This window comes from Garra rufa, chromosome 17 (assembly GCF_049309525.1).
Source record: "Garra rufa chromosome 17, GarRuf1.0, whole genome shotgun sequence".
NCBI lineage: Eukaryota > Metazoa > Chordata > Actinopteri > Cypriniformes > Cyprinidae > Garra > Garra rufa.
Window position 1 is genome coordinate 5,950,036 of NC_133377.1, and position 22,910 is coordinate 5,972,945.

At 36.6% G+C, this 22,910-nt stretch overlaps 1 protein-coding gene across 1 annotated transcript; it reads right to left on the reverse strand.

Annotated features, from left to right (window-relative positions):
* Window positions 1-899: 899 nt before the first annotated feature.
* On the reverse strand, window positions 900-20,005 carry mfsd2ab (MFSD2 lysolipid transporter A, lysophospholipid b). Its single transcript, XM_073821631.1, has 14 exons — window positions 19,700-20,005; window positions 16,290-16,415; window positions 13,632-13,756; window positions 9,015-9,138; window positions 8,854-8,932; window positions 8,607-8,773; window positions 8,431-8,521; window positions 5,996-6,114; window positions 5,729-5,812; window positions 4,742-4,825; window positions 3,830-3,942; window positions 2,324-2,467; window positions 1,895-2,071; window positions 900-1,718 (listed from the first exon to the last, which is right to left on the reverse strand). The coding sequence occupies exons 1-14, from the start codon at window positions 19,784-19,786 to the stop codon at window positions 1,667-1,669; spliced, it is 1,572 nt and encodes a 523-aa protein (XP_073677732.1). The 5' UTR covers window positions 19,787-20,005; the 3' UTR covers window positions 900-1,666.
* Between the last annotated feature and the right edge of the window lie 2,905 nt (window positions 20,006-22,910).

Below are 22,910 nucleotides of genomic sequence, written 5' to 3' on the forward strand. Positions count from 1 at the left end.
TATAAGTGCCTAGGTGTGTAGAAGGTAAAAAAAAAAAGTGTAAATAAAAGACGTAAAAATAATAATCGTTGAATATTAGTGTTTATTAACAAATATTATTGTAACATTGTTTCTTTTAAATACCTACACATTTACACTTACAACTCCATCCAAAAAAATAACAAATCTATGTACAAACATCAGCACATGTGTTATATACAATGACTGTAAATCAGAATATGAACAGATTTAACAGATCACCACAAACGGTGTTAAACAGAATGTGGGGGAAAAAAAAAAAATCCACAGATGCATTAACACAAAATTGACATGTTAGAAAAACAGCATTAACCCAAAACATCCAAATATGCACTGATGAGATTTCAATTTGCATCATATGTACATAAGACATTTACACAGATATTTACAAGCCATTACATTTTCCCCAAACAGAAAATTAAAAATATGACTTAATGTGTAGATGGTCTATGTACATATATCACAGCACTTACAGATGGTAGAGAAAAACTTGGCATTCAGATCTTTGCAGGCAGAGAACTATACAATAATAAAAACACTTTGAGACAACTACTGTACAGACACCGACACAAAACGATTAATTTAACACCTAAACAAGCAGCAGTGTCACCTGTAAACACAGATTGGCTTTTCCATAGGAATTAATGGCATGTTAGACATAATTCAGCAGTGACATCTAATTGCCCTTTTTGTGACCGAGACCCTTAAACAAGATAAATTAAGGAAGATAGGAGAAGCAGACATAATCAAATCAACATATGATTTAAAACAAGTAATAAATACTTAAATAATCTTGTTCACCTCACAACATTAGCAATTTTAACCCCATATAGATGGCATCCTGCTAGTTCATAGAAGTACTTTAGTGGATCCATCCAGATCTTAATCAAATGAGATCCTCTGATCTGAAGCATCTGACGTAAATTTGTAAGTTTATACCTCAGCGCATCCCTCTGTACGCCCCCCCAAGGGCAGAAACAGATGAAAAGGAACATAATAGAAGGGGTTCGTGAAGGAAAGTGATACAAGAAATAAACAATAACCTTCTGTGCACAATTCTGAAGTCTGATAAAAATCAAACCTCACTCAGATCTCATGGTTTCAAGTTTGCTTATTGAGTTAGATGCACAAAAGAACTTATAAATATTAAATTACATACAAATATGACTTATGTATTGTACAGTTTCACAGATATTCGTCCCAAAATGTACCTTTCAATCACGATTGAAATGCATTTTTGGTTTTAGCACCTTAGAACCATTTTAAATCGTTCAAGTTTCTTCTTACGGTAGACGTGTCCCACCTCAGATCATTGTTTTAGTGCAGTTTAGATGTGTGCTTATCAAAAGCTGGATTTTAGGACACTTTTTGAGATCCTACACCAGCGAGCAGCACAAATACTGGCGACACAAGCCTTGTGCAACGTTTCTAGAGTCCTTTAGCACTTGCAACTGCAAATGGCAAGGCACTTTGAACTTGAGCTGGCAAAGGCTATGCTTCAAGTTGATATGCAGTTGTGTAGGGGTGATACGGGTGGAAGTTTTTAGCCACAAGGCAGCATGTTTGGTTCAAAGCATCCTCTTGGTTTGTTTTGGCTCTGTTGGTCCGATGCAGTTGGCACAATGTCTTATGTAGGGTTCTGGTGCTATTAAACCACATTGAGCTCAGTGGAGTCTGTTTCGGAGTCGATCTCATTTTCTCTGAAAAAGCCACAGAAAACAAAGTTAGGCAAAATAATTTAACAATGACAAGAATGTTATTTAATCAGCTTTGGAGATTTAAAAGTACCATGTTAATTTATAGATATGAAGAATGTTGAGTAGGCTTAACGTCTTTAGGCTAAACATGTGACTGGAAGACTGTTCAAATCAATTACCGTTGTTCATTTAGTAGTTTGCGGTTGCCTTGTCTCTTTTCCTCGTTAATTGGATATGAGATGAATATTAGCAGCCCGATAATGATCAAGACTATCGGAGCAGCAGACACCAGGATCTTCAAGGTTAAATCGACTTCGGCGGGTTGCGTGCAACCTCTCGTCACATAGCCGGCGAAACTGTTTGAAACGAGATTAATACGTTATTAATGTTCATCCAGATAAATTCAACTTTAAACACTATCCTACATGGTCTCTAAACTTAAAAGACCTACAAGAAAGACGCTAATCGCATTATATTTAAGCTCAAGAGGCCAGACTGATTCTCATACAGTAAACGTGAAACAAAAGTTGGTCTTATTGGATCACGCATACTATAAGCCGACATTAAAAGCCAGGATTTCGTGACAAGACTGTGGCGTTGAAACTCACTCAAGACTAAGAGTTGAGACCCCCAAGGAGACTCCAGATGCAAACTTGGTGAAGAACACATAGAAGGAGTAGAAGATAGCTTCATGGCCTTGAGAGTCAGGATTTTGGACTTTAAAATCATCAACGACGTCGGGAAGCATAGACCTGGGAATATAGGAAAACACACTGTTATAAAGAGCACTAAATCTAGAAGTGCATACACATGTGACCCTGGACCACAAAACCAATCTTAAGTAGCATGGGTGTATTTGTAGCAATAGCCAAAAATACATAGTATGGGTCAAAATTATAGATTTTTTTTAATGACAAAATCTTTTAGGATATTAAGTAAAAATCATGTTCCACGAAGATATTTTGTAAATTTCCTACCTTAAATATATCACAACTTAATTTATGATTAATAATTTGCATTGCTAAGAGCTTAATTTGGACAACTTTAAAGGAACCATATGTAAGAAATTTATGTCAGTTAATCATAAAATGGCCCTGAAATGTCACTAGACATTAAGAAATCATGTTCATTTCAAATACTTATATCACTGACAACAGTGGTCCGGCCAGGATATTGTCATTTAAAAGTGAGAGTTGCAGCCCTCAACTGATGTTATTGTTGTCATTTTGTGTTTTGGTCTGAGGCTCCACCCTCCAGCTATCTACCAATCACGAAGTCAGTAGAGTTTCGTGAGACGGGTTGCCAGCTCTGTTACAGCTGCGGCTATTCTAACGTGTCGGATTAAACTTGTATAACGTTACGAAACAAAAAAGACCTCGTTTTGAAACCGAAATACGTCGTGACAAAGTCCGAAATAAAACAAGGATTGGTATAGGAGATGCCTTTGAAAGATGGAGACGGCTGAAAACGGAGAAGAATTTGAAGACAGATGCTTTCGTTGGTAATTTTTTCCTGAACAGGTAAGATTCATCTATGTTTGGCTAACTTTGCTTCCGTACACAGTGGATTTTCCGCGGTCGGCCGAGCTAAATGCGTTCAAAAAAAGCTTTATATCGCACCACTAGCAGGGTTGGAAAACAACCTATGTTCCGACTGAAATGTGGTATTACAGTACATCTTTGCGAAATATTTGGCTAATCGCCATCTGTAAATTTTTGCGATACATAATTACTTCGCAAAACATCTCTTGTGAAGCATAAACATAATTAACAGAAGAAAAACAAATTACTGTGTGTCACTTGCCGTTGGAAGCTCCTTATTGCAGCCTACTCCTGCAGCTTAGCTGGCAACCTCGAGTCAGGAGGGAGCGGGAGGGGAAACACCATTCTACAGTATTTTGAATGTGATTGCAGTACCAGTTTTGGCCACAATCCTACATACGGTTCCTTTAAAGGCAATTTTCTCAGTATTTAGATTTGTTTGGACCCTCAGATTCTAGATTTTTAAATAGTTGTATCTTTGCCAAATGATGTCCTATCCAAACAACAACTGTACAGCTTTCAGATGACATAAATCTCAGTTTTAAAAAAATTGTACATTTGTCAGGTGCTTACCATGGCAGGAGGAAGGCTGCTGCAACGCTCACTCCAGCGGCAAAGGACACAACGTATGTCACAATAAGATTGCTTGGCACAAAGACGACTGAGACCAGGAAAGGCACTACTGACTGCAAAGAGAATATAAACCATCAGTAACAGGAACAAAAAACATCAATTACAATAAAATGACAGACATTTAGTGTAATTAAAGGGATAGTTCACCCAAAAATGAAAATTACCCCGTGATTTACTCACTATTAAGCCATTCTAGGTGAATATGATGACTTTTGTCTTTCAGATAAATACAATCAGAGTTATATTAAAAAATGTCCTGGCTCTTCCAAGCTTTATAACTGCAGTGAATGGCTGTTAAGATTTCGGAGTCCAATAAAGTGCGGCCATCCATCATAAAAAGTACTCCACACAGCTCCAAGGGGTTTGTAAAGGCCTTCTGAAGCAAATCAATATGTTTAAGACTTTTAAAACTTTATAAACTGTAATCTCTAGCTTCCACTAACTGTCCTCCACCATTTTTCTTTACAAATTCTCATTTTGTACTAATAATTTGTGACCAGTGTTTTGTTTTGCTCTCTTCTCTGCACTTCCACGTTTGTCACTTCTCACCAGAGCTTACGCTACGTCTAGGTCATCAGCTGGAACGACACTCTCTCGTAAACGTGTGATTATGGTTTATAAAGTTTTAAATATGGATTTTTTTTTCTTACACAAACGCATCAATTTACATCAGAAGGCCTTTATTTAGACTTGTGGAGTACTTTTTATGATGGATGGATGCACTTTATTGCATTATAAAGCTCGGAAGAGCCAGGACAATTTTTAACATAACTCTGATTGTATTACTCTGACGAACATAATTTTTGGGTGAACCCTTTAACTGAAGGTTTGTGTGCCACTGCTAATACTTACTGTAGTCCCAATATACACAGCGGTCTTCTTGCCAAATTTAGTGAGGAACCACTGCCAAAATGGGATCGCAAGTGTGGCGGAAAGCTGAAACAGAGGAAATCAAAATAGAATTGGATTAAAGACAATCAGGAATGTGCAAGTCACGCCACATGATGGTGATTTGGCAGACAAACATTTTTCAAATATTAAACACTCTTGATAATCGATGCAGACAGAGATATCATTAAAAGCACTGCACTGCCAGATGGTTTTCGTGACTGACAATGCACATAAACTAGGCTTTAGCTAAGATTAGGTTTCTGACAAGGAATTCCTCTCTCTGTGTTCATACAGGTTCCCATCAATAAGCATGCTTCCTGACACACCTTTCTGACAACAATACCGGAATGTTGTTTCATATCTAGGACAATGCCTGAGGACATTCTATTCATGAATCCAGTCATAGGTCAGTTCAGCTCCCTGAACAAGGATCATTATAGTCTGAAAAGAATCAATAGAGTTTTATATGACTACAATACTCTTTTATTAAACATGAATTCTTTAAGGAATCTGGGTTTTGAAAACTTTGATCTTAAAACCAAAAAAATGTAAACAAGACATTCTTGTTCTTCGAAACTAGATGAACAACTTTCTCCTTGCTTAAACAATAAAACTCTGGATATTGACAACTTTTCTGCGATATTGAAGCGTTTCGTGTTTAAAGCAACACACAGTGAGTTGTGGGTTGGTTAAGGCGTAATACATTGCTGGAAACACTAGTCTATTCAGATGCTCAGCTCAAATAGAAATTGTACTATGCAATTGTCTTATGTAATGGACTCTTGAGTACTTTCTTTTTGTACTTTCTTTGTGTCAAAACGTCACTGTCAATCACTTCATAATGAGGCCTCGCCCATCTTTACAGATCATTTAGAGTCTTTATAGTATTCAAAAAGCTTAATACATTTATAGTTTAAAACTAAAAAGAGACATGTTTAGTTTGCTTACCATAATGACGAGGAGGATGTTTTGGAAGTCGTTTCTGAAGCCAAGGGTGTAGCTGCAGAACATTGCAAAGTTTCCTTCAAGAAGCTGCAAGAAATGTTTATAGAAATAATAAGCTTCACAGTAAAGTCACATTAGCAAAACCTAACAAATAAAGCATTCGCCAAAGGCAACAGTGCTCGTCCATGGCGGTCGCAGCTTAAACAACCTAACCGGCTGGTGGTGACCACGGCTCAACATGAAATGTGTATCATTTGCACAGGAACTCACCATGAAAGCCAAAGAGGTGAAGAGGAATCCCATGACCAGCTTGGCATACGGACCGTGGCCCATCACCATACGAATGCCCTGGAAGAACGACATGGGCTCAGTCCTAACCCTGCAGGTCTCTGTCAAAAAGAAAGAGAGGCAAGATGAGATTATGGAAGCACGGCATATTTGCAGCAATAGCTAAAAATACATTGCATGGGTTAAAATTATTAAATATAATTATATTTTTCTTTTATGCCAAAAATCATTAGGATGTTCCATGAAGATATTTAGTTAATTTCCAACCGCAAATATATCAAAACTTAATTTTGGATTAGTGATATGCATTGCTACGAACTTTAAATGCAATTTTCTCAATATTTAGATTTTTTTGCACCCTCAGATTCCAGATTTTAAAATGGTTTTATCTCAGCCAAATATTGTCCTATCCTAACAAACCATACATGAACGGAAAGCTATTTGTTCAGCTTTTAGATGATGTATAAGTCTCAATTTCAAAAAATTGAACCTTATGACTGGTTTTGTGGTCCAGGGTCACAAATGAGGTGTGATGAGCCAGGACTGTGCTTGGCTTTTCAATACAAGGCTCAATATTTGGGTTCAAAATTAACTACTCGGCAGAGCACCAATAATGACCTTCTTTAAGCATGCGCCCAATTTAGACAGCCCTCGCTGTGCTGTGAAAGCTAATCACACTGCTAAGCTTATTCACTGGCATTTCCCTGCGACCAGCTGAGATCTGCTTGCGGGCCAACTACTGATTCGAGTAACCCGAGCACTGTGGAAAAACCCGGGTACATCTGCAAGCAACCCCTGTGCGATTTACTGTTTACACACATTACTAACTGAAACAGAAAGTTTGCAGTGAGACAATAAATAGATAACTTCCCTGTTTTAATTTTTTTTTTCAGTTACATCACAGCCATGAACTATGGTTTGCCAGTTAATTTCAGTTGTAGGGACTTGTTTTGGAAAGCATTGGACTGGACAAAAAAAAAATCTGTGTTGTGCAGCATGAGTCGCCAAAGTTTTTGTAAATTTCCAGCATTAACACTACCAGTCAAAAGTTTTTGAACAGTAAGATTTTTAGTTTGTTAAAGAAGTCTCTTCTGCTCACCAAGCCTGCATTTATTTGGTCCAAAGTAAAGCAAAAACAGTACAATTTTGAAAGATTTAAAGTAACCAGTTTGTATTTGAATACATTTTAAAATTTTATTTGTTCCTGGGATTTCAAAGCTGAATTTTTAGCATCATTACTCCAGTCACATGATCCTTCAGAAATCTTTCTAATAGTCTGATTTTCTTCTCAAAAACATTTGTTATTATTATGTTGAAAACAGCAGAGTAGAATTTTTTTCAGGTTTCTTTGATGAATAGAAAGTTCAGAAGAACAGCATTTATCTGAAAAAGAAATCTTTTGTAACATTATAGTGTCTTTATAATCACTTTTGACTACTTTAAAGCATCCTTGCTAAATACAAGTATTAGATAACAACAATAATAATAAAAAATCTTGAACAGCAAATTCTGAAGGATCATGTGACACTGACGACTGGAGTAATGACGCAGAAAATGTACATTTGATCACAGGAATAAAATACATTTTAAAATATATTCAAATAGAAAGCAGTTATTTAAAATAGTAAAACATATTTCAGAATTTGGACTGCTTTTGCTGTATTTTGGATCAAATAAATGCAACCTTGGTGAGCAGAAGAGACTATTTTAAAAATATGAAAAACCCTACTGTTCAAAAACTTTTGACTGGTGTATACTTGCATGAATTTTAAAATGTGTATGCCTAGAGAAGATTATTCTTGTAAATTTCACCAGCATATCAGAAGACCTCATAGCTAACAGCCTAAAAGCATAAAGCCAAGTGTTAAATTTTGATTTCATAAGGTCTTTAAGAAAAAAAAAATCCATACTACTGTTGAAAAGTTTGGGGTTAGTATAGTTGTTACAAGGAAAATAAATACTTTTATTCTGCCAGGATGCATTAACTTAATCAAAAGTTACAGTACAAATATTTATAATGTTACAAAAGATTTCTGTGTCAAATAAATGCAATTCTTTTGAACTTTCTATTCAATTCAAAAAAACTTTTAAAATGAAACTTTCTGAAGATTCGTGTGACACTGAAGACTGGCGTAATGATGCTGAAAATTCAGCTTTGTATCAGGGAAAAAATTATATTTTAAAATACATTAAAATAGAAGATTTAATAAAATAGAAGATGTCTATTTTAGATCCTAATAATATTATTTCATAATATTACCATTTTCACTTTATTTTTGACCAAATAAATGCAGCATTTACAAAAAACATTTGTAAAAACCTTACACTGACCCCACATTTTTTAACAATAGTGCAAGTTTAATTACACAAAGTTTCATTTGTAATAATGGTGTCTTTGTGGTAGTAGCAACACTTACCTTTTTGTTCTTTCACACCAAGGAACAAGACCAGGGCACAGACGACATAAATGGAGCAGATGACACCAGATGCGATCATGTAAGCATTTCTCTGTGGGAACAACATGATACCAGCCATTTAACACCAATATAGCAAGAACTTAAATTTAGTCAAGCTTAAGAGAAAAAATCCTTACCAGATGCTGCAGTGAAACATGAGGCTCAGTGATGTTGACCTCGGGAGACACCTGCAGAGTGGAGTTCAGATCCTCACCAGCGCTGATACAAGGAGCATTAGCCATTCCCACAATCTGACCTTGAACTGCAGTGCCAATAAGCGTACCCAAAACCTCAACAGTCATTCCTAGATAGATAAAACAATAGCGGTAAGCTGCGAAATTGAAAACAGTGGATATACCTAGCTCGAGATGTTTTAAAACTCACGATAGGCTGTAGCCGAATCCCTCTCCTTCTGCTCAGTGCTGATGAACATGGTAAGAGCAGAATATGGCACGTGGAAGCACTGTATTATGGAAAAAAATGTTGTAAGGTTATTACTAGGAACCATACAGTCAACTTATGATCATTATAAGATGGTTACTCACTGTTTGTAATGTTTGGAAGCAACAGTAGAAGATCAGGTACCAGACAATCTTCCCTTGCTCAAAAGATGGCACGTACCAGATGAGGAAATAACACAGCACAGCAAATGGGGTAGACAGCACAATCCTGCATGGTGAAGACACATGAGATTAGAAGAAAGGTACAAAATGAAGTATAGGTTGGTATTCTGGTTCCTCATGATGATAAACAGGTTTGGAATCAGGTACACATTGGTGAAGTTTACTACAGTATCTGTTACAACATTGAGCTTTGTCAAGCACTGTGTCATTTCGGTTATGAAAGAATTGACTGGATAACTTCCTGTCTTTGTTCAGTGACCCATGTGGCCACAGGACAGTGGAAATACATTGTCTGCTCTTGATCCGTCATATCTGTACAAGGAAATACCATTTTAGGCATGTTACACGTCATACAACCGCATGGTACCACATGTTGTTTTCCAGGTGACTTCACATGCCGAGTGATAAAACCCAGCATTATTTCCAAAAAAGGTTTACGGAAAAAGTGGAGCCTCACTTGGCAGCTTAACAGAATCTACAGAACTCCCACTGATTTACGCAGAATGTGAATGTTTGTATTCAGTCGGTACATTTGACGCCCCTCTCCACCCCCTTTCTGTTTGTTTATTAAATATTTTGGGTGGTTCTATAATGCCTTCGGGTACTAATAAAACCGCAGCATTCAAAGGTGCAGCACCACCCATGATTTAAATAATTAAAGCTGTTCTTTAGAAAACACTCAAGGGTTTTACATGAACCTGTCTATTACATTTCTAGTTTAAAAAGGTACTGTGGTGAATTTTGATAATAGAGTCACGTTCAAGAGAATTTAATGCGCAAACATATTCGGAATGATTTAATGCCACAAATATGCATTTCAAATGTTTTCACTAAGCTTTAGATAATACTATCATCACACATTTTGCGCAAAAACAAAAATATTAGCTTAAAAATTATAATAAACAGAGTTCAACCTGATATGATTTGGATTTTGGACTTTGTCTGCGCAATTAAACATTTGTTTATACCAACCAAACAGGACATGAAGGTAGGACAGGGTTTAGACTGAGGGTTATTAGTGCATTTAAAATGACTTGAATCGACGGCAATATCTAAAAAAAAAAAATTAAAAACTTTTACAACCATTTTGACCTATATTTTTGTCCTACTACGATATTACAGCATAACACTAGTATACAATATCACCTCTTCAATATTAGCCATGAAAATATATTGCATATGTGTGACCCTGGACCACAAAACCAGTATTAAGGGGTCGATTTTTGGAAATTGAGATTTATACATCATTAGAAAGCTTTCCATTGACGTATGGTTTGTTAGGATAGGACAAACTTTGGCAGAGATTTGAAAATCTAGACTCTGAGGGTGCAAAATCACCTTTAAAGTTGTTCAAATGAAGTTCTTGGCAATGCATGTTATATTATGAAAATATCTATATACAAAATATCTTCATGGAACAAATCTCTACTAAAAGAAAAAATTATAATTTTGACCCATACAATGTATTTTTGGCTACTGCAAATATACCCATGCTACTTAAGTCTGGTTTTGTGGTCCAGGGTCGCATATTTGATTTCTCAACAGCAACTTGTATCTACTTGCAATTTTGCTTCAAACATTTAATCAGAAAAGCACAAAAAACCCTTAACTGAACAAATGTCCACGTGCACACAAAAAGATGCAACACAGTTCAAAATAGAAACAAATCTCACTCAACCAGCAAGGCCACCATTTGAACTAAAATAACCCTAGTGTGCTGCCTTTAGACTTGAAGCCGAGTTGGTCCGCCTCCCTCTCACTCTGATTGGTTGAGAGCGGTGGTGTGTTGTGGGTTGGACCACTCCAGAGTTGCCCGCATTTCACATACACCTCCCAACCCCCAAGGCATGCAGTATGAAAAAGGGAGTGTCTTCTTTCTGAGACCCAACAGCACAAGACAAATGTTGCGTTATTCATGGTATTTACTGAATTACACCTCAGTTCAATGCAAACCACACATGCGTCGCTTATAGACTGAAAACATCCCATTGATTAAGGAAGATCAGAGACACTCTTAGCCCTTCTGACTTTGATCGTCTTTTTATTAGGTTTACGGTGCCTTGAAAATCGTTTGCGGTTTATGAGAGACTATCACGTGCTCAAATATTGACATACTCTTTACAGCTACCCAGTATTTCAGCTCACGTCATTTAATTCACCATTGAAAATGTGACTAACCTTTACAGTGAATTCCCTATCAGGATTATGATATCTTAACTCACATGCTTGTGACTATTAATAATGCATGTGATCAAGCATGGAGAAAATTAAATTACACAGGTCCATATTCTCCATGGGTATCGTTAGGGGAGAAAAAGTCCCCTCTCTCGCACATATACCTATAACAAACCTGCCTCATGAGCTCCCAAGTGACATCCCAGAACAAATCTGGGCGTCACAAGGGAACTTGTAATCACACCACCCTGAGAGGATTCAACCACCTCGCTCAGATCCAATGTCACTGAAATGAGCTCATTAGGGCAAGACTTTCTCACCAGCTTCCTACCAAATTTCTTCACATGATTCGCGTCCAGTTAAACGGCAGACGCACATTCCTCACCCCATCCCCCTCATTCCCATCACTTCCTCTGAATGGTTTTTCAATTATTCATACAATGAGTGACCTCTTACTTCTAAGGACTTGAAGCGTAGCCTCCGAAACACTTCAAACTGACCATCATTTGGAAAAAAGGCTGAGATAGTTAGTAGTGCTTTTGAGAACACCAGCTAAGAAACGGTAAACCTGTGCTTTATTTGATGCTGCAAACCCGGTTTTCTCGCAGTCTAAACCCAATACGACTTTTTCGTCAATCCCGAAAGCCTTCATTGTGTAGAACCACACAAGCGTTCTCTAATGCAGACACCTCCATTGCCGCGGCCATCATTGTCGCTACAGATAACGCTTGTGTGAGCACAGGGTTAAGGGTCATTAGATGCAAAGTTTCAATTTTTTCAGTTTAGTGCTGTGGGAAAGATGTAGAGTCCCTTTATCAGTCAAAGGATGTGGTAAATCTTCAGAAAAGTATTGGTTGCCAACTTCTGGAGGTCAGACTAAATTTAGTATTAGCTCGATTAGTATTTAGCTCTATTAATTTATGAGATTTGCAATTTTTGCAACCAGATTACCAACATTCAGGGCAAACGGTCAAATACAGAGATTTTGTTTTTGCTAGAAATAATATTTGTGAACCACAAAACCAGACATAAGCAGTATGGATATATTTGTAGCAATAGCCAACAATATATTGCATGAGTCAAAATTATAGATTTTTTATTTTATGCCAAAAATCATTAGCATATTAAGTAAAGATCATGTTCTATGAAGATATTTTGTAAACTTTCTACCGTAAATATATCAAAACTTAATTTCTGATTAGTAATATGCATTGCGAAGACCTTTATTTGGATAACTGTAAAGGCGATTTTCTCAATATTTAGATTTTTGCACCCTCAGATTCCAGATTTTCAAATAGTTGTATCTCGTCCAATTGACTGTATGCGTCAAAATGACTGATTTTTACTTTTGTGCTAAAAATCATTAGGATATTAAGTAAAGATCATGTTTCATGAAGATATTTTGTAAATTTCCTACCGTAAATATATCAAAACTTGATTTTTAGTAATATGCATTGCTAAGAACTTCATTTGGACAACTTTAAAAGGCGATTTTCTCAATATTTAGATTTTTTTTACTCTCTCAAGATACAGATTTTCAAATAGTTGCATCTTGACCAAATATTGTCCTAATAAAACATACATAATAAATGGAAAGCTTATATTTTCAGCTTTCATGACGTATAAATCTCAATTTCAAAAAAATTTACCCTTATGACTGGTTTTGTGGTCCATAGTCATATTTAACTTAATCATAAAAACACATCAACTACTCCAAAATGAGTAACAGGGTTGAGCTCAATTTTAACCTAAATTATGGCGTCACTCATAGTCAGCTTCACACCAAATGTTGGTTTATTAATTATTGAAGAATACATGAAGGCAAATATGCTTAAGAAAGAAAATCTTTTAACTTGCTTATAATTTGTAGCTGTTCAGTGGAAAGTCTTTTCTTGTTGTCAGGACACTGATAAAATGGTTTAGTCATGCATGTGATGTAGAATCAAATCAGATAGGCTGGCTGAAAATGCAAATTTGCTACCGTGGTGTTTCCATGCCCTCAACCCCGCATGAGAGCTCAGGGGACTTTTCTTGCCCACAGACATCCTCTCACTTAGAAACATCACCAGACACACTTGGCTCTCTCACTTAAAGACTACACCTCCTAACATTTCACAACGACAAAGAAATGGGTCAGAAGACAAAGCAAGTGACGGAGTGGAGAGATTCATCTGGGACATATTTTAAACCCAACACAGCTGGCTGCTGAGTTAGTGGAGGGTAGAATTGCGGAACTAATAATTTTCTGTTCCTGTAACAGGCAACATGCTTCTGAAACAAGACAATTCTGAGCCTTGTTTAATGTTTTGTGGCTCTGAAAATCATTGGAGAAATCCAATGAAACTAAGGTGAGGAAAGGCTTACCATGGCATCATTCGTCCAAATCTGGTCCAGGGACTCCGGCTGACTAGAAAGCCCACCGTAGGGTCTGTGACGGCATCCCATGCTCGACCCACAAACAAGATGATGGAGGCATAAAATGGATCCAACTGTTGAGAAAAGATAAAGCATGTCAACATCTTACCTAAAACATACAACTGGTTGAGATTTTTCCAAAAAAAATGTTTGACCCTGGACCACAAAACCTGTCATAAGGGTCAATTTCTCTGAAATTGAGATTTATACATCATATGAAAGCTGAATAAATAAGCATTCCATTGATGTATGGTTTCTTAGGAAAGAACAACATTTGTCCAAGATACAACTACAATCTTAAAAATAAAGGTGTTTCACAATGAACCTTTTTTGTCCAAGTGGTTCCATAAAGAACCTTTAACATAAACCACATTTCTGGTTCATAAAAGGCTCTTTGTGGCAAAAGAAGGTCCTTCAGATTACAAAAAGGTAAGAAAGAGATGCATATTTAAAGAACCTTTGACCGAATAGTTCTTTGTGGAACCAAAATGGTTCTTCTATGGCAGGGGTTTTCAAACCTGTCCTGGAGCCTCCCCTGCCCTGCACATTTTGCTTGTCTCTCTCATCTAATACACCTGATTCAAATCATCAGCTCATTAGTAGAGACTGCAAGACCTGAATTGGGTGTGCCTAATAAGGGAGACATACAAAATGTGCAGGGCAGGGGAGGCTCCAGGACAGGTTTGAAAACCCCTGTTCTATGGCATTGCAGTGAAGCACCTTTATCTTTAAGTGTGTATTTGAAAATCTGGAATCTGAGGGTGCAAAAAAATCTAAATATTAAGAAAATCCCCTTAAAGTTGTCCAAATGAAGTTCTGAGCAATGCATACTACTAATCAATTGATTTATCATGGAACATGATCTTTACTTAATATCCTAATGATTTTGGCATAAAAGAAAAATCAATCATTTTTACCTAACAATGAATTTTTGGCTATTGCTACAAATATACCTGTGGTACTTAAGACTGGATTTGTGGTCCAGGGTCACAAATAGTAAACATTTCTGCTAAATACTACATATTAACATTGATTTTTGTCAATGATCAGTCAACTTTGGTGATAAAGAAAAGATATGCACCACTACATATCAGCTGCAGATATGACTTCTCATGGTAAACCTACAAATATTTACAACCATTTAGAGGGCTAGGCAGCATGTAAACTACAACAACTTTAGTTGGCTTAAGTGGAGCACATGAGGCCTGCCTAGTGACCTTGAGATACATGAGACCATAAAGCACATGATCTCAAAACAAATGGAGTTACTCAGTTGAAACGGCTTTTCTTCCAGTAAAACTTACTTATAAAACTGCGGGAGGACTCTGAACATCACAGACTGAGTGCTTCATGCTGACAGTGTGTATTGTAAGAATAACTGTTAATTATTGGATTAAACACATTAGCGGACCTCACACTGGGAACATGTCTACTGTAGTCAGTGGTAACACGATAAACACTGAGGGCTGCAAGAACAATCCTATTCAGACTCTTTAATCTGGCCAATCAGCCTGCCAAGACTACAGTAACTCCCTAAAAGTTAATGGCATGAAAGAACCTTTGCAAAACTATTCATTTTCCAGTACAATTCCCCCTTTGTGACTGTACTTGTCGTCTTTGGCTGTGCGAGCAGGGGGTGTTAAGAAACCCACTGGCCCCTGAGAATCGCAATCAGATTCGACATTCTACAAGTCTATCTGATCTTCTTTTAAGGCACTCTGCACAAATTCAAAGTAGGACAGATTTTATAAAACATGATAGGACACGATTTTAAAAAATGGTTAGTATGAGAAAGCCCTTCTTCACTAAAATGGCATCCTAAGAGGTTGAACCAAACATTACATAAGCTGTTTTGTTTTCTATCCATTTTCAGTGAGGTTTGCTTGACGAATACAGCCAAAGTAACAATATTTGTTAAAACTGAGATCGTTTACTCATCTTTCCAAGCTTAATTTAATGCTTTTGGTCATTAACATTAGTTAACAACTGATTTTGTTTTAATTCAGTGATTTGAATTGAACAGAAAAAAATGCTACATGCTATATGATTTTTATTGATTTTAATTGTTGGATACCTCAAGACCTTAAAGTGTCACAGGCCAGAATTATTTAATGAGACATCCTGTCTGTGCAAATGATGTTTTGAAACTACTTGTGTCATTCTAGGTTAATTATTTTAATAGTTGTTAATCATATAGTTCTCTCTCAAAAAAAAAAAATATATATAATAATAATAACTAAAAAAATAAATAAATATATATTTATTTATTTATTTATTTTTTATTTAGTTATTATTATTAAAAATTTTTTTTTTAAGAGAACTATATGATATTAAGTATAGATCATGTTCCATGAAGATGTTTAGTAAATTTCCTACCATAAATATATCATTGCTAAGAACTTCATTTGCACAACTCAGATTCCAGATATTTATATAGATGTATATTGGCCAAATATTGTTCTATCCCAACAAACCATGCATCGATGGCAAGCTTATTTATTCAGCTTTCAGATGTATAAATCTCAATTACACCACCAAAAACTGATCTTTATGACTTTTATGTGGTCCAGGGTCACATACGATTAAGATTTTATTAGTAAAACTCACCAAAGCAACGTCCAGCAGGTAGATTTGAAGGAAGAAGCCGATTGCACATCCTGTTATCTGATACGGTGCTCCCCCAACGGCATAACACAACTTGCTGCATATCGACAACCGGCCTGTCGATTCACGCTGTTTTCAAAAACAAGGAAGAAACAATTAGTTCGTGACAATCATAAAAAGACACCACAAATAATTCAGAAGGTAGTACAGATTATGTATTCCTCATAGGGTCATACTGAGTTCACAATGTCTCAGTTAGGATTCAAACTAACCTAATTGTAGTGTACTGTAAGCAAGCACACTGTGGCCAGACACGCTTATAATTTGGCTTGCATTGTTGAATGGCAAGGATTTCCACTCAGAAGTGCTGGTTTCAATTATACTAATACTATGCGTTTCTGCTTGACTTGTTGTTTGGCTCTAATCCAAACATAACCTCATTCCCTATACAGCTGGGTAGCTTCTGATATTTGGGTCAGGATTTGAGCCCTCGAGCAAGAAATCCAACCGAACACAATTAACATCAGTGCATCAACTCATGGCAGATCAGCAAATTTCTAGAGGCTCAGAGAAGGACATGGGTCTCAAATATGAGCTGGACACCCCTATGATTTTCAGTCAGTTTGATGACTTCTTATAGATTATTTAGTGACAGATGAGTATCTGTCACATGCGTTCCTCCAAAAATAAACCATTAAAGTTGCAATGTGTTGCACATGGTGTTCCCAGAATGCCCCCTACTTATGTTAAAGGACATTGGGACAACCTTAACACTCCAGTGTCATGCAATGAAGACACTGGATTGTTGAAGGCCCAACTGACACGGATAGAGCGCAACAGAGCTATTATAGTTGAAACAGAGAACAATTATTTGCCAGCTTCACTAAGAGCTGTTAATAGAGAACCTGTTGGCATGCGTGAGTGGGGCTTTTATTAATCCTGAACTACATACTAACTTCGCTTGCGATGCCAAATAGGCTATACAGTTTTGGGATAAATACAGATGCTAAAAGGTCAAGGAAGTAGAAAGAAACTGATTTTGTAATGACACTAAACAGTGAAATACTGCTTTTCAACTGGTAATTTCCTTAAGATAACCGATCATTTCAAGGAACTGTAATGCCATCCTCTAAGTTTTCACTCCCCTCTTTGCAATGGTCAGGATAAACTATAAAGTCTCCAGCCAGTCTCGTTTTAAATGGTGTTTTAACCGTTTACACTAAATAAGGAGATGTAGATCATCTTAAGCTACCAGTAAGTGATTTGGGATTAAGACTGCATGAGTAATTCATCTTATCTACATCAGCAATAAAAACATACCACGTTTTGCAGCAATAAAGCCATATCCCATAATTCCAACCTCATAAATCGAATTATGTGTATCCATTCTGATGATGTGGCATGTGGAAACTAGACTTGGATCTATATGGGGTCAATTAATTAGGGCTTTGTGTTGCACGCCCAAATGTTTGCACATCTAAAATTGCTGGTTGATTGGTGGAGTAATTGCTATTTAAGTTTCTAAGTACTGGATATTTGGCGCAAGACTATCAAATGATAGAAAATCAGAGCAAACTTTGCAGTAGCAAGGCGGACTGAAACGTGCATTGATTTCCAACTTTTTTTTTATATATACACTACCAGTCAAAAGGTTTTTTTTTTTAGAGTTTTTTTTTTTTTTAAGTCTCTTCTGCTCACCAAGCCTGCATTTATTTGATCCAAAATGTAATATTGTGAAACATTTTTACTATTTAAATAACCGTTTTTTTATTTGAATATATTTAAAAACGTCATTTATTCCAGTGATCAAACATTTTCAGCATCATTATGCCAGTCTTTAGTGTCACATGATCCTTCAGAAATCATTTTAATATGCTGATTTGCTTTAAAACAGTATTTTTTAGGATTATTTGAGGAATAGAAAGATCCAAAGATCAGCATTAATCTGAAATAAAACGATTTTGTAACATTATACACTATACTGTTCTTTCTACACTGTTTTTTGGGAATAAAAAATTATAGCAATTATCACTTTTAATTAGCAGCATGCTTTCACTTGTTCAAAAGTGATGATAAAGACATTTATAATGTTACAAAAGATTTCTATTTCAGATAAATGCTGTTCTTCTGAACTTTCTATTTATAAAAGTAACCTGAAAAAGTTATACTAATCTGTTTTCAACATAATAATACTAATAATAAATGTGTTTGAACAGCAAATCAGTTTATTAAAATTATTTATAAAGGATCATGTGACACTGAAGACTGAAGTGACAATGCTAAAAAATTCAGCTTTGAAATCACAGGAATAAATTACATTTTAAAATAGAAAACGATTATTTTAAATAGTATAAATATTTCAGAAGGTTACTGTTTTTGCAGTACTTTGGATTAAATAAAAACAGGCTTGTTGAGGTGAAGAGACTTTTTTTTTTTTAAGCATTAAAACTTTTGCCTGTTAGTGTATTCGCTCTTCTCCTACTTTGTATTTCTCTTTAAAACAGGGGTCACTACGGAGGGCCAGTGTCCTGCAGAGTTTAGCTCCAACTTGCCTGAACACACTGGCCTGGAAGTTTTAAGTATACCTATTAAGACCTTGATTAGCTGGTTCAGGTGTGTTTGATTAGTGTTGAAGCTAAACTCTGTAGGACACCGGCCCTCCAGGACCGAGTGTGGTGACCCCTGCTTTAAAATCACAGATGTAACTTGGTAAAACTTGGAGCTGCTATAGACCTTAAGTTATTTAGCACTTGCACTTATTAATAATCGAGACCTTATCTGTCAGCCAATCAGAATCATCAATTTAATAGCGCTACGAGATAATTTATTTCGCTGTAAAATATTTTTTCCTCATTCAATAAGTTCACAATATTTAACAATTATTTAAGATATTACTGGGTTTAGGGGAAAATAGGTAATTTCCTTTCCACTGATAACCTCACGAATTCCCCCATTATTTCAAACTCTTTCGTTCTCTTTAGCCAGCTCTGAAAGACCAAAAAATACGCACATTTTCACATACACACCCACTAAACACAACGTGAGGTAACGGTAACGTAAACGTTGACAACCCCGACAGCCAACATTCAGCCAGCGGCTCTCATTCAAACTCTGACACGGTCTACTGTGTAGGTTAAATGATCGGTGAAACGTTACAAAATCACACTTCTAGGGTTACAGTCAACAAACACCCCAAAAAATTAATGCGAAATCGGTCTAACATTTGTACTTTAAACGCGTCGCGAGTAGTGCAGATGGGGCGTGCGCGCTCAATTGAACCTGGCAAAACGACACGTCGAGCTCTAGCCGCACCTACGTGGCTGTTCAACTGAGAAATCATGTGCATGGGAAACACATACGCAGCTAATAAACGTATTACTGAATGAAAGCACACATTATTCTAAGTTTCTCACCTTTGCTGCCAGTTTAATTTCATCTGGGCTGGGTTTTTGAAGGAGACTGGTATTGGAGTACTGCTCTGCGCCTTCTCCTCTTGCCATTTCGTTCTTGAAGATTTACGTTTAAAGTCGTTTACACTTCACCTATAAATCCAGTTATTGAATGATATTCAATAAGGAGGGAAAGAAAACGTAAACCAGCTCGATAAAATAAAACAGTGATTCTGTTCGCGTAAGACGTTTTCTTTAGATTCAACCTGTGTTTCTACCGATCTCTGTATCAGCCGGCTGTAGTAGTAATTGAAGACTTGGATTCTCCACCCCCTTTCCAAGAGTCATTCATTCTAAAACAAGCCCCTCCTCAACCTCGTATGATTTTTCACCCTATGTTAGGGCGGAGCGGGTACATATGACGTCAACACGCTGACGCATGACCGGATGCATTATTAGGAAAAGCATTTTGAATTTAAGTGCATTGAGTAGTGCTACTGCATCATTATGTTTAAAATAATTATGCTCACTTCTGACAAAAGGAAGTCATCTTTTATCATATGTGCTCACAGACTGAGAGAAATAGCTGTCATTGGGGTCATTCAAGGTTTTGCAGGATATTTACCATACCATGCCATGTGGAGTCTAACTTTGCTGTTTACTCACACACATATTGGGGGGCGTCCACCAACATGACTTCAAAAAATATACAAACCATAGTGTTTACAGAGTTCAGGTTTGCGCACCAGACTAATCAATGTGTGTCAACAGAAGATAAGATAACAGTCTGTTGGGCTGAGTCGTTTGGTGTCACAGATGTGTTTGGGAAGGCATTAGTGGTTATCTTGAGAGCGGAGGGCAGTGCAGTGCTGTATTTCTATCTTCTAATTAGGTTTAGATTGATTTTTTTCATTTCATCCAATTACCCATTTTTGGTTTTTCAGATACACCTGACTGATTTATCATGACCTTTTGATCTAAAGGTCTACTACTACTACTCCAAAAAAAAAAAAAAAATTTTTTTTGAATCATGCTCAACATTTCAAAACATGCATTTAAGTCCAGTGAATGGATAAGTGTACAATAAATAAATAAAAGCATATATAAATACATAAAATAAACGGTAAAACAGTCTTATTAATGTTAGTTGCAACTAACAATGCATTTGTTACAGTAGCCTATTTATTATGTTTTTAATGCTAATTATGCTATAAACATCCTAGCAACATGTTAATCATGGTAGAAACATACTAGCGACATGCTAATATAGCTAGTGGCATGCTAATCGTGCTTGAAACATGCTACCATTAAGTTAATTATGTTATCAAACTGCTAGAAACATGCTAACAACATGTTAATCATGTAAGCAGCATGCTAACGGCATGCTAATCATGGTAGTAACATGATAATCATGCTAGAAACATGCTAGCTACAGGCTAATCGTGTTAGCAACATGCTAGCAACATGCTAACTTGTTAAGAAATGTTAGCAACTTGTTACAAACATATTATCGACATGCTAATTATGCTAGTAACATCATAGCAACATGTTAATCATGATAGAAACATATTAGCAATATGCTAAAATATGCTAGCAACAAGCTAAAACATGTTAATAAAATGTTAAAATGTTGTAGCTTTGTGCTAATTCCTGCTTTAAGTATGCTCTATTTGTCTATCTATCTATCTATCTATCTATCTATCTATCTATCTATCTATCTATCTATCTATCTATCTATCTATCTATCTATCTATCTATCTATCTATCCTGCTTTAAGCATATATCTATTTTCGATTTGTTAATATTTCCTTCAAAACATAATGTGGGGCTTTAGTTGTTATTGTGTATCTGTTCATGAGGCATTTAAGTTTGCCATTAGATGAAGGACACAATCCTGATTCTTATTTACTTGTCTGGGACAAAATGACAAATTGTCAGTCTGTCCAGAGATCATTTTGATCGTTTGCACAAGTACATGGAACAAATGCCAACATGAAATGGATTAGTCATCGGTATTTCACATATGGAGCCTCTGTGTTTTACTGCATGCCATAGTCGCCATATTTCTTTGTCGCAAAACATTATCTTCAGGGTCGCGTGACCAGAATCCCTGACCTTGACTCAGTCCTTCTGCATTCACTTTCTTTTAGCATCGAGTAAAAATGGCCTTAGCTGTTATAATCATGACAAAGTTTCCTGAAGTCGGAGTGACCTTGCCGTGACCATTATCCCACTGTTTTTTTTGTTGGGAGGGGTTGTTCATGTATGAAAACTCTTCTGTGAGTCAAGAACACCACTCATACGTTCGCTGTCATCAGCTCACATGAGTGTGTTGTCAAACACACAGGACACGGGTGTATGGCACTGAAGATCAGTGTCCTGACTGCCGTTCTACACTATACATAGCCACAGGTGTCATGGAAAATCACAAGAGAGCGAAGGGATGATATGTGTTTGTGTGTATGTGTGTGTGTGTGTGTGTGTGTGTGTGTGTGTGTACAGTATGTGAGAATTGTTCCCGTTGTGGCAACAGCTTTGAAGCACAGGCACCGTCTGTACCCTTTTGTCAGTTGACTAGAGGAAATGGCTCAACTCACTACTGCTTAAAAATAAGTTTTGTAGATAATTAAAAATTGTGCCTATGTTTTATATGTGTACATATTTTTATTTTATTTTTTATTTTTTTAAAAACAGAAGTCTTCTTCTTTGTCCAGATGAACTGTCTGCCTTGAGATGTTGCCACCAGCAGAGCCCAGATTCATCAGGATGGCCTTGGTGGTGATCCTTGGATCCTCTCTCTATCCTCCTGGCCAGCACAGGTGTCACTTTTGGCTTCCGACCACGTCCTCTGAGACTTTTCACAGTGCAGAACATCTTGTATTTTTTAATATTACTTTGCACTGTAGCCACTGGAACTTCAAAACATTTGGATATGGTCTTATAGCCCTTTCCCTTTCTTGTGAGTAGCAACAATGCACAGCCGCAGATCCTCAGTGAGCTCCTTTGTCTTAGCCATGACTGTCCACAAACCAACAGCGGAGAGCTTCTGTTTTTCACCTGTTGAGTTGATTAAAACAGCTGTTCCCAATGAATCAGGCTAATTTGGATGCTTTAGAACAGCTTGGACTATTTGGAATGGTGTAGAACTTTGGATTTTGGATTTGGACAGTTTGCAAAGGGTATGAATAATTTTGGACATGCTACTTTTTGTTCAAATGTAAAAAAAAAAAGCTTA

Coding starts and splice junctions, on each gene's coding strand:
- mfsd2ab (XM_073821631.1), bottom strand. CDS start 19,786: ATGGCAAGAGGAGAAGGCGCAGAGCAGTACTCCAATACCAGTCTCCTT. Junction 8,933..9,014: donor GCTTCCAAACATTACAAACA/GTGAGTAACCAT, acceptor TCCATAATACAG/TGCTTCCACGTGCCATATTC. Junction 8,774..8,853: donor GGATTCGGCTACAGCCTATC/GTGAGTTTTAAA, acceptor TTATCTATCTAG/GAATGACTGTTGAGGTTTTG.